The 15,642-nt window shown below is 45.4% G+C and overlaps 1 protein-coding gene and 1 long non-coding RNA gene across 2 annotated transcripts in view; one reads left to right on the forward strand and one right to left on the reverse strand.

Moving 5' to 3' along the window:
- Nucleotides 1-435: 435 nt before the first annotated feature.
- Nucleotides 436-842, reverse strand: LOC140697593 (uncharacterized). The gene is made up of 2 exons (XR_012074749.1): nucleotides 783-842; nucleotides 436-706 (listed from the first exon to the last, which is right to left on the reverse strand). It is a non-coding gene; the product is annotated as an uncharacterized lncRNA (long non-coding RNA).
- A 2,645-nt stretch (nucleotides 843-3,487) lies between these two features.
- The window catches only part of HECW1 (HECT, C2 and WW domain containing E3 ubiquitin protein ligase 1), a 316,328-nt gene continuing 304,173 nt past the window's right edge, over nucleotides 3,488-15,642 (forward strand). Inside the window, exon 1 of the mRNA XM_072965253.1 lies at nucleotides 3,488-4,149. Coding sequence (XP_072821354.1) covers nucleotides 4,027-4,149 — 123 coding nt within the window. The 5' untranslated portion in view covers nucleotides 3,488-4,026. The remainder of the gene's footprint in view (nucleotides 4,150-15,642) is intronic.

Consider the following 15,642-nt stretch of genomic DNA (forward strand, 5'->3'; position numbering starts at 1 on the left):
CGGAAGTGCCTTCAAATGGTAATTTTGTGTCATTGGCTATGATTAGTCCTGCGGAGAGAGACCACATCAGACTTGACACCATGAGCACCACTCCAACAGCTTTCCCTCTCTTAGGCTCAAGGCACTGACTTCTGACATTACGCTAAAGGTCTGTTCCTCCAGGTGGAGCCCCCTGGTCAGCCCAAGTGATAGCTTTCTCAGCACTGTAGGTGTCATTTGCCAATGGTGATCTGTTTGCTTGTCTTTTCCTGCATGCAGCCTGAGATGGGTAGGCATGCCAGTCCCTCCCTGCATCCTGCAGGACCCTGAGTTACAAAAGATGGAAGCCCCAGGTCACACCAGCATCATTATAATACACAGCGTTTGTATATGCTTGTCCACTTGCCCTGATGGTCTTACACCATTCAGTGAGGCTAGTGTTGGGGACACTGCAGCTGTGACATTATTATTGTATTTAACAGTTTTTGGAGTATATTAGATGTTTCATAAATGTGAGTAATAAATGGATGGCTTTAAAATCCATGGTTGGCCTTGTCATTTCTTTGTCAAACACGCCTCACTTTAAGGTTAGGGTAGCTGAAGTTGGTTAACTTTAGATTTGACGTCTTCTACTGGCAAGGAGATCTTAAGGCGTTAGAGAGCACTGAGGAGCCTTGCTTTTGTCCTCTGTATGATAAGATGATGCTATTCCCAGACTGCAGCAGGCCTGTGAGGAATAAATAAGACAAAGTGAGGTGAGGGGTACACAGAATAAAACCCCAGAGTGGGTATGTGCCCATTACATGTGCTTGACAAGGACTTTATCTCTCCAACGTGATGACATGCAAAATTTTGTATACTCCTGCTTTCATCTCTTTGGCCTTTCATATAAAAAGAGAAACTGCCCAGAGGAAAATAACCCACATCTCAGGATTGTGACATCAATCACCTTTGTGAGGGAAGTTGACTTGTCAAGCTACCTCCATGACAGAACAGAGAGAAGGACCTCTGAGTCAGGTTGATGCTTCATCATGGAAAATAATGAGGTGAACATCCTGGCAATTGATTGTGGTCAAGAATTACCCTTCACTGTGGTTTGGTGATGCTGTGCTAATTCAAAAACTGTGATGCTGGTTTCTGCAGAGTTCTTGTTTTCATTAGAGTCTCTGGTGGGAAATATCACATGGTCGGTTGATGACGCTGTTCACTGCGGCACCCTGCCCTCCTGTATTCTTAGGGCGTTCTCTTTATCTAGGAGTTGATAATAACTGGAGTCTAAAAATTTCCTGGAGAAATGTGTGCCCAGCTTTCTGCATAGACCCTTAGCTGAGGTTTGAAAAGCGGTCAGCTCTGATCTCATCTTATGGGGGGATTCTAAAGGCATCGGGCAAAGAGAAGGTGTCTGTCGGGTAAGGCAGGGGCCTGGGCACCCCTGTCCCCAGGGGGCTGAGTAAAGAGAAGACTTGAAGATGATGTGTGTCTCCTTGGAGAAAGGGGTACAGCTGGTGAAGCTGCCTTCACATCCTCCAAGGTTCCCGCTTCTGGAAAGTTCTGGTTGTGAGAGAGAAATCAAAGCCAAGGGGCGGGTCAGTGAAATGAGAGCCACAGAGAAACAGCCCATCACACAGTCTGGGACTTGAGATGTCTGTCCTCTGGTCTTCAGTCAGGAGTCTGGAGTCAGGGCCATCCTTTTGTTTAGTTTGGGGAGGACTGCATTCTGCATACAGGAGAGAAAAAAAAGATAACTTCTCAGGATGCGAAAAACAGCTAATGTAGGGGATGCTGGGCCGGAGAATGGGAAGAGATAAACAAGCCTTGTGAAGAATGCAGCTAGGTCACAGAATAACAGACTGTGGACAGTCTGTCCTTCCAGTCTCTGTGCAGTTTAATGCAAAACCCAGTTGGAAAGCTAGTCTTGCCCAACAATATTAAGGGAGGTAGGGGCGACTTTCATCCTTTGGATTTGTAATTACCATGTTTGTTTCGTGTGTTTGCGGTGCAAATACAGGACGGTGACTGGACAAGTGTGAGTGCTAACGGTGCATTACGTAGATGAGGAAAGTGTGCAAGACAGAGGCCAAGAACACCTGTCATGGGGTACCTGCTGGGGTGTCTGTTCCACATCCTTTCTGAACGCACTGTTTGCACACACACAAAAGGGCTAGGGCTGGGGCTGGGGCTGGGGCTGGGGCTGGATATCCCCGGTACACGCGCTGGGTGTTGGAAGGATGGGGCCGGCGGTAACAAGAATCAATATATATTTACGGCGGGGGCGGGGGAGTCGGGTGCGCGGAGGCTGCAGGGCGGGGCAGCGCTAATGAGAGCAAGCCCGGCTTGTGGTTGGTTCGGGAGTCTGGTACCCACGGCGGAGCTGGCAGGGAGGGAGGGGATGCGGGCGGGAGGATAAAGCGATGAAGTGCGCTGCGTTACCGCGCATCAGGCGCGGTTGTTGGAGCAGGAAAACGGTGCGTCTCTGACCCAGTCGGCCCTCTCCTCGCACACACACACTCCAAGTCCCACGCGCTCCGCCGCCGCGGCCGTAGCGGTGGCCGCCGCTGTCCTCCCGCACCCGGAGCGTGGCGAGAGCGGGTGGGCGCGCGGGTATCCCCCCACCCCCACCCCCGCCCCGCCAGCAGGTCCCCGGCATCCGGCGCGCCACGCAGGGCACGTGCGCCCCCCGGCTCTAACCTGCGAGCTGATGGGAGCAAGATCTGTGCCCAGGCGGGAGCTGCCAAGGTAAGCGGGCTCCGTGCGGGGACTCTGCCTGCCGCCCCTTCCCCCCCGCCCTCCTCTGGGCGGCTTCCCCGCCGCTCCCGAGGCCCCGGCAGCGCCCTCCCTCCTCGGGGCCGGGGATCCACCCTCCTCCCCACCCTCTTGCTTCTCCCGCGAGGTTCAATTGTCAGCCTGGGGCGCGCCGCCACCCTGGCCGGGCTGGCATCCCCGGGTGGCGACCCCGGCTAGGTACACCGGGCACATCAGGCCCTCCCGCCGGGCACGGAGGGAAACAAAGAAGCCCCCAAGCGGGTTCGCGGCGCCTCCCCCGTCCCCCGGCGCCCTCCCAGTGGTGAGGAGGTATCAGGGGAGGGGGCGGAGAGACCTACGTAATCCCTCTTCCCGGCCCACACCCACCCCTTGTGAACCAAAGCTCTGGGTTTGAGCTTTGCCTTGGGCTGTGTGCCTTTTAGACAATTGTGTCCCAGGCAGAGCCCAGGGTCAGCGGATCGAGAGCCCGCAGACCCTCACGCGCTCAGGGGGCACTTGGCAGGTGCGGCCCTTGCTCCCCTGGGTGGTGGCCGGCGGGGAGGATGCGCGGTGCGGTGCTGCTCCAGCGCCTCCTTGTCCCCGGCCGCTCAGCCCGGCCTGCCACCCGAGTTTTAACGGGAGCAGCCCGTCATGTCGCCTACCGTATTGCGACCTGCATACAGGCGGGGAGGGAGCCGCTGGGGAAAAAACGCGTCCTATTCATTTTTGGCTGGAGGTGCGCTTGCTCCTACCCCGTTCCTGGGCCGTGACAATGCAGCAAAATCCGAGGGCTTACACAGTGTGGTCCCTCCATCACCCGTTCCTCCAGTGCCTTCTGATCGCTCTGCCTCTTTGATGTCCCGGCCACTTGGCCGATCTGCGGAGTGTGGGTGCGTGGTGTGTCTGTCTATCATACAGAGGCTGGGCATCATAACTTCTTCCTGACGAATTTCAGCGCGTGGTGGGGGTGGGGGGGGGAGAGCTGGCAGGGACACAGGCTGCAGAGATGCCCAGCTTCCTGTGGTTCCGAGCGCTGCGCGCCCCAGTCTGCATTGGGTTGACACCAGGTAGCATGTGGGGATTTTCCGAGTTGCTGAAGATACTGTTTGACGCTGCTGTAGTTTCGTGCTTACTTCTCTTGGGATCTGCAGTGGTGCGATTCGCTTCTTGTTTTCATTTTTTTCCTCTTTGAAAAGATAAGGCTGTGTTCAGCAGAAATGGATACAGGAAGAGCAGCGTAGTTCAAAGACTAAGGGAGGCATCTCCTCTCTTTTCCTGGAATTTAAACGCGATTTAGGAGGGCAGATGCCCTACCCGAAAAGGCCAGCCTGTAAAGACCCCGGCAGTGCCGTGGTCCAAGGCATCTCAAAGCAGGTGGCCAGATCTGCGTTTCTCATCAGCGGACTCGCTCCGGCTGTGGCTATTACGGTAATTCGTTCTAGATCGGGGATTCATTTTGAAAATGTGTGTTTTCCACTAAGAAGGGATTAGCGTCCACATGCCTACCCTGGTATATGATGTGTGTGCCTGTTTGGTAGAGAAACGGAATGTGGTACAGTTCCCCGTCTCCCCTCCCTCTGTTGGCTACCTCCTCCGGAGTATGCGTTGGAACAACATAGCAGTGTTTTAATTCCTAGACCTATGGGCATATTGGACTTCAGAGTGTTTCACTTAATAAACCATGTTCTGACTCATTCTGGAATCCCAGTCTAGTGCAAGCTGGCAGCTTTGTGGAATGACAGTTGTTTTTGTCTGGGGTAGTTATTTCATGAAGGCAAATTGCCTAAGTTTGTTCAGATTGTGACGTTATTGACTGGGTAAGGAGACCACATCCTGAGCCGGAACAGCCCATCAATATATCAGTAATGAGGGGCTGCAGCTGCTGGGTTGTGTGTACGTAGCATCACTCCAGTCACACTTCTGGCTTTTAACGATGGGTAGTTTAAAAGATCGCTTTCAGCTTTACCTTCTATGGGACTTGCATCAGATGTATGACTCTTAACAGAGGAAATGCTAAAAGGCCAGATGTGATCATGGGGAGGCCAGCCTCCCACTGTCTCCTGCCTTATCTGTAAGCTTAGCTGAACTAGCTGATTTCTGTGGTTCCTTCTGGTTCCAATGTGCTAATGGTAGAGAGGGAAGAAAAGTCACTCAGGTTTGCAAGGCTAATTGTAACCCAGAACTCCATGAGCAGACCAAGGACTGATTATAGACTTTATGGTTTATTTTTACACCTGCAATCTTTTTAACCCCAGTGCCTGCATTTTTCCCATAAGTGAAATTAGCCAACAACTCAAACAGGTCATTTTTCTGTCCACTATAGCAAGAGATTTAGTGTGTGTGTGTTTGGAGGGGGGAGTGGGGACAGAGAAGAATGTTGAATTGATTGGATAACAGATTTTCTCCTGATAGGTGGCTTAATTATTGACTCCAGCAGCATCTTTTGTGGATAACTGAGAATGTAGCTTATTTCCAGGGATTGATTTTGCTTGTTCATTTTCAATGAAAGACTCTAGGTAGCTGTTTAATCCTATGCAGAATTGTCAACAGCATCCAACTTACTTTCCATGATAGAACTGGGTATTGCTCATAAAGCTTGCTAGCACTGTTGCCGGCTACAAAAAATAAGGGAACAATTATTCTAAGCAGGCCAGCAAAATGTTTTCAGGTGCTTATAGTAATTTTTTTTCAGTTTAGGGAGATATTTGGTCATTGATTTATGCTCATCCACACAATTTTCCACAGTAGTGTGCTCATTTTGTTTTTAAGTTACAATCAAAATAACACCCCGGAGTAACAGTTTCTGCCGGGTGTAATGAACAACTCCCCGTCTTGTTTTCCCACAGCCTTCCGTCCCCACCCCTAAGGCAGCACCTACCATATTGCAGTTACATGAGTTGTGAATGAACCACAGCCCCTGGTCTCCCACCTGGTGAGAGCTTGCCGAGGACAAGGGCATGGCTAAATTCATCTCATGTCCCCGGCACCTCCAACTCTGCCTGGAACGTGGTATGTTCTCAGGAATGTTGACTGAGTGGATTTCAAGCCAGAAAAAAATGCCCTCTACTTGTTTAGGCAGGAGAGAGGTGGGACTTGTTCATTTCGTGAGTCAGACGGGCGAATCAGAGAGGTTACGTAAGATGCTGAAGGGAACCAGTGAGCCGGGACTCAAATCCAGGCAGAGAGAGGCTCCACCCCACCCTCCGTATAAAGCCATGTAGTCTGCAAGTTCAGATGCTCAGGTTGGGGTTGTTTATTTTTCACTTGAATGACCTGGATTGCCCATTTTGACACAGTCCCTAGCTGATAACTGCTCTGTTCTTGTTATGGCCTTAGAAGGAAACGTGTCCAGCCTGAGCACTCTTCTCGAACCTGCACTTGGACAGAAAGAGTGGGCATCCGTCAGCCCACCTCCTCTCCACGTCTTGGTTCCACCACTTGGAGTTTGTTAGGATGGTGGACTCATGCAGGGAAAGCCACTGACTGACCCATTATTTGTTCAAATCACATTGAACCACCATCAGCTAAGCTTCTGACACAAGCCAGCAGTTACCCCACAGATAACTCCTGTTCCCAGCCAGCCCACCCTGATGTAATCTTCCAAGAGAGAGACCCCTGCCTCTCTCCAACCCTTCTCCCTTTCCATCCTGGAAAACAGGACCGGTTATGGTTAGGAAACGGGGAAACGTCGCACCACATGCAACTTCTGTAATCCACTCCTGGGCATGCTGACCGTTCATGTCCTTTTAGAGAAAACAGTGTGAAATGTTCAGGGTTTTTTTTTTTTTTAATCAAGTTGATTTTCCTATCTGAGGTTTAGTTTCTTCTTCTTGAAAAGTAGGGAGTTGAATCAGGTCATTCCAAAGGTCACTTCTGATGCCATGATTCTGTGATTGTTTTTCTTGGTTTATTCAGTTGTTCCAGTTGGAGGGTGAAAAATATTAGGGAGAATTTAACTTTGCAGTACAGAGAGTAGAAATGCTTAAAGCCTTGTATGTCAGCCTCTGGGTTATCCAATAATTCTTTTGAGCTCTCTGTTAACACTTCTCTATAAATATAGTAATTCTTTCTTATTTGTAAAACTGGATTTAGCATTAAAGGAAAAGGTTTGTGGTAGTTCTGGATCTCAGTGAGGAGGGCAGTGGAGAAAAAACACAGGACGTTTAACTTCCGTATCAAATGTTTACTAGAGTTTTAGGATTTGGTGGTCAAGGTTCCAAGGTAAAGCATTTTTATTCTTTCCACAGAGTGGGTCTCACAGCTGAGTAACTCTTGCTGTCAAAAGTGCTCCCTGAAATTCATCCAACAATGTCCCTTTCCATTTCTGTCTGCTGTTTTTTTTTTTTAAAACCTCTTTAAGTCCACCGTCATGTGCGTAAAACATGTATCTCTAGTAGCACTGCCCACCTACCTCCACCAAATGCAGGTGTCTGAGCCTCGTAACCATCCTCCTTGTCTTGGGTTCTTCCTTTTTCATGAGCATTGCTTCTCAGGTCAAGGTACAAGGAGGGATAGAGGTAGACAGTCTCCTCTCATGATTTTGTTTTGATGAGTAGGTGTGTATTCCTCACGGATTTTCTGACCACTGGGCATTTGGTCTTAAAGCCTCCTTCTATACTTCAGGAAACAAAGCACTGGATAGGTGATTTATGTATCTCATACCATAATGCTTGGATGTGTGGGTATTGGTAAGTGGCTGTCGTGTTCTGTGACATGAGCACTGTAGGGAACACGATAAGTAGTCTGTGCAGGGTGACGACAGTGTCACGGCTTATTGGCAAGCCAGCACAAGGACCACTAAGCTCCCAGGTCCCTGGAGAAAACATCTGGATTTCCATAGCAACAAGTGATGTGCGCTCTTTGCATGATGAGTTCGGAACCCACACCTTTCGTGATTTATTGGCCCAAAGCGTGATGCACACGGAGGACTGAAGAATGAGGATGTGTTGTACAGACGGGCTCTTCTGGTGTTATCAGTCATTGATTGCATTGCAGTATTTTGGGGGAGAATTCAGGGGATGGAACTTAAAACTAGTATTGGGGGCGGGGGGAGGTGGGGAGAGCTGGGTGAGGACTCCATCTGTGCCCATGATGACGAATGCTAGCATGGAGACTTCATTCGGGGTCCCTTTTATATATTTAGCAGAGCAGATTTTCCCTTTCACACTTGCTAGATCTATTTGTATTGCACAGATGTCAGGGAAATATCATGCGTGTGAAGGAAAAAAAGAAAAAGAAAAAAAGACCAAAATCCACATCCATGGCCAGGGATTGTAATTCCACCACTTTGTCCTTAAATTGACACCCATTTATTTAACCTGCACAAATGTTTCCCTGCTTTTGCTTTCGGGGTTTCAGCCACAGCAGTTTGAGAAACAGAAATCACAGTCCTATACATTATTGAAATTCAGAGAGTCCAGTTACGGGGTAAGGGGAAGATGGGGAGACTAGAAGTAAGGAAGTACCAGAGCTGCCGGCCTCCACCAGCCATTTATCATCTTGCTTCCTGTAATACACTGACCAGCTGAAAAACTCCAGGACACAGTCAATAGGTTTTCATCCTTAAAAGGACTTCTCTTTTACTTTACTGTTATTTCTAACTCCCTTTTCCATCAAAACTTAAACCTACTTAATTAACAAATTTTTCTAGTTTGATCACAAGTTGTTTTTGTGGCAGTGAGTTTTCTGAAGTTGGGAGAAAAAAAGTAGTTGGTGGGTTTTGCTGGCATTATCGCCCCTTCCCCCGACCTCCTTGGTGTCACCTCTGTCCAGGACCAGGGACAGCACCTGCAGGTAAAGGGGCCGGTGGTAAGGAAACAGTTGGCACCCAAGTGCACTGTAATGTATTACATTTCACAGGTCCCGTCTCTGACTCCACACCCTCCACCATCTCTTTTCTGTTTCCTCATAAAGAACACGCCTCAGAAAAGCTGTCTTACACTGGCTTTCTCCACTCTCTCCAACTCAGCCTGTAAAGACACATTTTAATGTGTGATGTTTGATTTAGACAAATAATACGTTTAACACGTGTGCAAATTATAAAGCGAAACAACAAGATACCCACCATACAGCCTGAGATCGGAGCACCGTCAGTTACTTGGACGCTTGGAGTTCTTGACTTCTCTCTCCTTCCGCCTCTCCCGACAGCACCCCACCCAGGCTCTGGTCCCCACCGGTCCCTTCCACTGCTCCCATGAAGGTCGCCAGTGCTCTCTGCCCTGTGGATATATGTTTAAGACTGAATGCAGTTTATAGCTGGATGGCATCTTAAATGTCTAATATCGTTGGATATAAATGCATCTTGTTGTAAATTAGCAGACCCACAGACTGGAGAGGCTTTCCTGAGATCACACAGGGATCTCAAGGCAGGAAACCTGTCTTCTGCCATGAATAGCATCAGAGCTGAAGGAAGAATGCCCGTTATCCTTTCCCAGGGTGATGCTCACCAGGGTGGCTTCCTTACCAATACCGTCTGAGGGATTTCCATCTTCAGAAGAACGTTTCACTTTTCAGCTCTTCTGAAAGCAGCAGTAAAGTAGAAACTGCACAATTTCAAAGGACTCAGAAACTCTGCGGTAGGAGACAACGTGTATATGTTCCCACACTGGTTCTCCTTATGCTCATGTGCTCCATTCTTGTTGCAAATGCCAGTGTCTGAGCGGATCTGGACCCTTGGCTTTGGTGACTACGCTTGAAGATCTTACATTAAAGCCAGTGTCTACTTGAAACAAGGAGGTGGTCAGTGTGTCTCAGAACCTCTCTGGTGGTAGAAATCATGGGCAGTGAATTCATCTGGGTTTTATTAGCCATGCTGCTCTCCATCTTTTCTAAACTTTCAATAGCAGCCTAGCACAGTTTTTGATATTTCCCACAGGAACTTTGCAAGCATTTGCCACCCTTTTATTGCAAGCAAGTAAAATTTCTCTCTCTTAGAAACATACATTCAGATCGTGGTGTGACATCCTCAAAAAAAATAGTCAGAAGTCACAAATTGTTATTTTCATCCTTTTCCCAGGAGAGAGGGAAATATCACCATATGTGTAACGAATTTTAAGGAGCCTTCAGGCTTCTAACGAGAAATTTGACCAAGGAACTGTTGGACCACAAACCAAAACAAAAATGCATCATATTTATGTATACACACACATATATATGCAAATATATAGAAATATATGGAAGATATATAAATATATGTATATTTATGTTTTTAAATCCTCACTAATTATTTTCAAGTATTTTTCAATTACTTATTTGCTCAGAAGACATTTCTTGAGTGGTCAAGTATTACGTGACAAGGATTTATGTTGTGTGGATTTTTCCATCCAGACAAAAATCTGCTTACAGTTTAAGGCGAAAATGCGCAAAAGTCAAGGCAGAATTAAATGCCTGCAGTGGAGTTTGAGAAGGCATTGGAGAAAGTTGTGTCACCTAAGAGCGACTTTTATTTTTCACACTATTAATGGAGCATGTACAGATGCTGGGCTGGGAACTGGGTTACCATGGTGAATAGAGAGGCAGCCACATTCTTAGAGTGAAGTCCTCAAATTTACAATATTTCTTCCTGGTCATTAAACAGATAGCACCCTTGTCAGGGATGTAGACCTTAATATGATATTCTTCAATTAAAAACAAAGCATAAATACAAAAGAGAAGTAGACTCACAGACATAGAATATAAACTTGTGGTTTCCAAGGGGGCAGGGGGTGGGAAGAGATAGACTGGGATTTCAAAAATGTAGAATAGATAAACAAGATTATATTGTATAGCACAGGGAAATATATACAAGATCTTGTGGTAGCTCACAGAGAAAAAAAATGTGACAATGAATATATATATGTTCATGTATAATTGAAAAATTGTGCTCTACACTGGAATTTGACACAACATTGTAAAATGATTCTAAATCAATAAAAAAAAAAGTTAAAAAAGAAAAAACTTAAATTTACCAAAATTGAAAGCTCCTGTCACTGATCTTGGGAACCTTAGGGCCATGGCACTGAGTCTGTCATCTGAGAGCCCACTGCTCTAAGAGCACGCTCCCTCATGACTTGATGCTTTGCCACACATTTTCTTTTTCCCACTGATCCAGAGAATCTTCTAGAACAAGAAGCACATTTTCACCTAAATATTCCATATGGACCTTCATGATCAGCTGTGTCCAGGGACATTCCAGAGCTCAGACTCGCCACCAGCTCAGGACCCACAGGCTCCCAGGACCAGGTGAAGTGAATGGTCCGGCTTGGGGTACCAGGGGTGCAGGTGGACGAGGCCTGGGGTGGCTGGAGTTCACAGACTCTGCAGGATATGGGGCCCCAGCCCACTTGATTGTCTTATGCTGTGAGATAGTGACACCACAGCTCTTCAAACTCAGTTGGATGGTGGTGGTGGGAGGGGGGCTGGCCAGAAGACCAAAGGCCAGGCCCTCCTCTCCAGAGGTCTGTGCTTCGCTCCAGGTGAAATGGCATGGATCACATTAACCTAGCGTATTTTTCAGTTTCTGGGAGAAAGCATTGAATGACCTATTTCAGCAAGACAAAGTTGAGTGTTTATTGCAAAAGAAGTAAAAAAATCTAAACTCACGTTGTATCTGTAGGTGTAGGAACGATTGGGGAGGGTAGGAATCGGGTGGAAGAAGAGTCAAGCTCACCGTAGCTCCGTGGTCCTGACCCCTGCCTTTTTCATGTCTTCATTTGTCTCTCCTGAATAATGTAATGGATGCTCTCTGTTTATAGCAACGTTAAGCTTTGGGGCAGGGATATTTTTCTTAACTGTTAGAAATCTCGCCTTTGAAATTCCATTTTCGAGGCAAGAGAGAGTGAGTGGCTTGTTCTTATATGTTAGCACATTTTGGTGTGAATTTGCAAATGGCTTTTGAGGGATCCAGATATTTTATTTTGCAAATCAATATTTTTTCCAAGTGCTATTAGCAGGTGGAACTCATGACTCCAGGCATTTTTCAGGCAATGAGCTCAGTGAGATTTGAAAATTAGCTAAGCCATTTATAGATTCATAGAATGCTGGCTGGAGCAACTCAAGCCATGCCCATCGAATCCCCTAGAAGTCCACGTGATGAAACAGCCATCTCCCAGGGTCACAGAACTTGCATTTGTTAAACCTGGGATGAGAAGCTGTCTCTGGGCTCCTGGCCCAGTGCTCTGCAGCATCCTTTGCTAGCCCATTTAGAGCAGGCAAAGAAACTTAGATATCTTCAGGGTCCACGTAAATGTGAGTTTCAGGGTTGGGGGACGAGCAGGGGGACCGTGAACCAGGATCTCCTGCTGGGCACTACTTATTTGCTTGCTTCACACGAGTTGTTGGTATGTGGGATCATGACCCGATGTTGCCAGTTCTTCTGATTTCTCTAAGAAAACCAAAAGACTGGATATTTAGGAGAAATAAGATTTTAAGATTTTTTTTGTTTACTAATTCAATTTAATGATCTTACAGTACTCAGGGGGCCCAACCAGGTGTAACTAGAAATCTCCAGTTTGCAACATCTGTTCCAGAAAAACTGTGCTTTGAGGATTTCTAGGATGCAAACAAAAGACCACGCACATGGCTTCATATAACTAAAATCTGAAAGGTGGCAGGGGGACTTGCTCCAAGAACTAGTGGGCAGAGGATTCTGACTCATAATGGGTCAAAAATGAATCAGATCATGAGTATTATCTGTTACTCAGAATTGTTTAAGAGGAGTGAGGCATTAGTGTGTCAGTGCGCCACTGAACAGAGGTCACTGGGCCCTCTTGGGATGCTGCGTGGAGGCCTCGGGTACCAGCACTTTCCATGACCTCTTTGGTGATAAGCTCCAAAGTTGCTCTCTCACTGGTTTTGCTGTCGTCCTGGGAGCCTCCCACGGCCTCAACATGCCTTGGGAAAAGGGCCAAAAGCTTTCAGGGCAAACCCAGCGAGACAAAAGTTAGGCATGTATAGTTGCTCTCGCTCTTTCTTCTTTGAATAAAATCCCATCAGCTTGATTCCTCCTTCTACCAAGGATGACTTCTTCTCTTCCGCCATCATTGCTCTGTCCTCTCTTGTCCATAAAGCTTGGTGCATGCGTTCTTCACCTTCTACATCTTCACCTGCCACTAGGAAAATTCTTCTTTTCTTGATTTTTTTCTACATGACCTTACATTTTTAAAATTTTTAAAAATACAGTGGTGTTTATATCATTATCTAAACAATGGTCTGCCAACTAGGGCTGGCTTGCCTCCTGTTTTTGTACAGTTAGAACACAGTCCCACCCATCACTTGCATGTATCCATGCAGAGCTGAGTAGCAAAGACAAAGACCACAAGGCCTGCAAAACCTAAAATATTTACCAACAGGCCCTTTAAGAGACAGATTACTGACCCCTGGTCTATATAAAAATAATTATGCCAGATAGATAACTTGAAAATTGAAAAATGTACAAAGGCTCAAATAACAACCACCTGGAAGGCAATGACCAGATGTAAGAACCATTGGCTTTTTAATGTGTTTCTTCTAAGCACAGATACATTATAAAAATGAAGTCACACCATGAGCACGATTTTGTGTCCATTTAACAACAGGCGCATTTTCTTGTCATGCAATTCCTAATATGACATTTCTACGTTATTTTAATTGGCTATATAGTGATCTATATTAACAGTCCCTGTATGTGTATAAATCTATTATGCAATCAGTCTTTACTGTGGCATTTGCTGAATATTTTACATATAAAATTTTATTTAATCCTTGTAAGTGCTTATGTGGGAAGTACTGTTAACTCCATTTTACAAATGAGACCTGAGGTGTTTCTGTAACTTGGCCAACTCACATAGCTAGGCTATCCGACAACCGACTCTATTTTCAGCCATTCAACTATTACTGGGCATCGAAGTTAATTTATCTTTTGTTTTTGTTTAGGTGGGCACATATTAGAAATATTGCACTGATGGAATTGAATGTGCATAAACCATTAACTGTATTTTGCATTATTTCCATGGAAATGACTCTTCAAAGCAGAACTGATGAATCTAAAAGTACACTGAGGTTTCCTCAGACACACTGAAGAGTTGCTTTTCAGAAAAGTTGTAACAGGACATAAAATCACATACCAACCATCTGTGAGGGTGCCGATCTCCAGATACTGGGTACCAAGTACCATGATTTATCCATTCTGGTTTTGCTCTTTCGCCAGGGGAGGAGGGACTCAGGAGACTGACTCTTTGCAGGTAGTCGTGACCAGGTGCCTCCTCTGAGAGTGATTTCTGGGAAAGATGTTTTCCGGATAAAAACGGACAGGCTCAGCTGGCGTAAGTCTTTTGCCCTTTGCCCTTCCACTTCATCCAGACGTCTTGTGACCAAGGGTGGGAAGCTGCAGGCTGGGAATGGCTGGCAAGCAAAAGGAAAGGTAGCCTGGGCTCCTGTGGGCACTGCCTGGTAAAAAGACCCTGTTTTAGTGTGGCTTCTGTTTCTGGGGGACAGACGCAATCCTGTCCATTTCCAGTGAAGGGACAAAGGAAAAATGAGGCTGTTTCTGCAAATTCTTTCCACCTATATTTTGCCAACACCCCCTCTCCTCCAAGGAGAGGTCTTGGTGTTTCTCTTCCCAATTTTTATGCACTCTTTGTCTATTATTATAGATATTAGCTCTAATGTATTTGATGTGGTTGGAATGTGTCTTTTAATTTTATTTATGAAGACCTGTTGGTTAAGGTGGTGATCTTCAGATGTCTCCATCAAAAGGTACAATTTGTCCTCACAATTAGTAAAAGGGACAAATTCCTAGTCCCCAGTAACCTTTCACTTAATCGTTTTATCATCCATTATCTCCTTCCTTGAATCTGTTATTACACTGGGGACTGCAAATCCGTGACTCTCCAATGATCTAATTCCTTCCACGTTTCCTAGCTGTCTTTCTTCTGTGAAAAAGGGCTTTCCCTTTATTTCTGCTGTCTTCTTTTGGGAGGGGAGGAATTGCTGTGTCCTCATAGATTTTTTATTTGCTCAGTGTGATATAATCAATTACAATCATGATTCTTTTAGAGGCTCAAATTAACCCAGTTTTAGCCAGTGGGAGCTTTTATGTTGTCTCCAACACAAGACATTGAATGTTTACATGTCTTTGTAATTTTCTGCCCTTCCTTCCCTCCATCCCTTCTTTCCTTTCTTCCTCTTTGGTTGGGAGTGGGATGTGTTTATGACATTGGCTAAATCCAGAACAGTATTAAGTAAAATAGCGGTAAAAAGAGGTCTTATCTTGCCCTTGTCCTTAATTACATTTGATTTAGTTTTCCACTATTAAATGGTACAGGTTGTTTATTTCAGTTAAAAAAAAAAGTAAGTGTTACTCTATTCCTAGTTTAGAATCGTGTTGCAAACATTGGATTCAAGGGGGAATTCACTGAATTAACTAGTGTGTTTCCTCCTTTGACCTGATGAAACGATCAATTATATTAATTGGTTTCCTAGTCTTTCCTTGTCTTCAAATATATTCAACTTGAGCACTGTTTCTTATTTTCTGAATTCTGTGCTGATTCAATATGCTTAGTTTTATGTATACATACAAGTAATAAATATATTTAGTGTATTATATATAAGACTAAATATAAACCATATATATATAAATGAATGAAGGAGACTCATTTACATCTTTATTATACTATGTATTTGAAATTTATAAAAATGAATCAGGAAGCTGTTGTTTTAATTCTCCTGAAGAATGATTATGATATTAGGATTATTATTACCTGGAATGCAGAAAGCCTTTGTCTGCAAAATCTTTTTGAGCCTTCGGCCTTTTATAGGATCACTCTGATAAATTAATTCATTCATCTCATGGTTATTGGACTATTTAGTGTTTCTACTTCTACTTGAGGCAAATAAATTATTTTCTCAGAAAATTATCTGTTTGCCTAAATTCAAATTGTTGATGATTATTCCTTTGGAAATTTT

This window comes from Vicugna pacos, chromosome 7 (assembly GCF_048564905.1).
Source record: "Vicugna pacos chromosome 7, VicPac4, whole genome shotgun sequence".
Lineage (NCBI taxonomy): Eukaryota > Metazoa > Chordata > Mammalia > Artiodactyla > Camelidae > Vicugna > Vicugna pacos.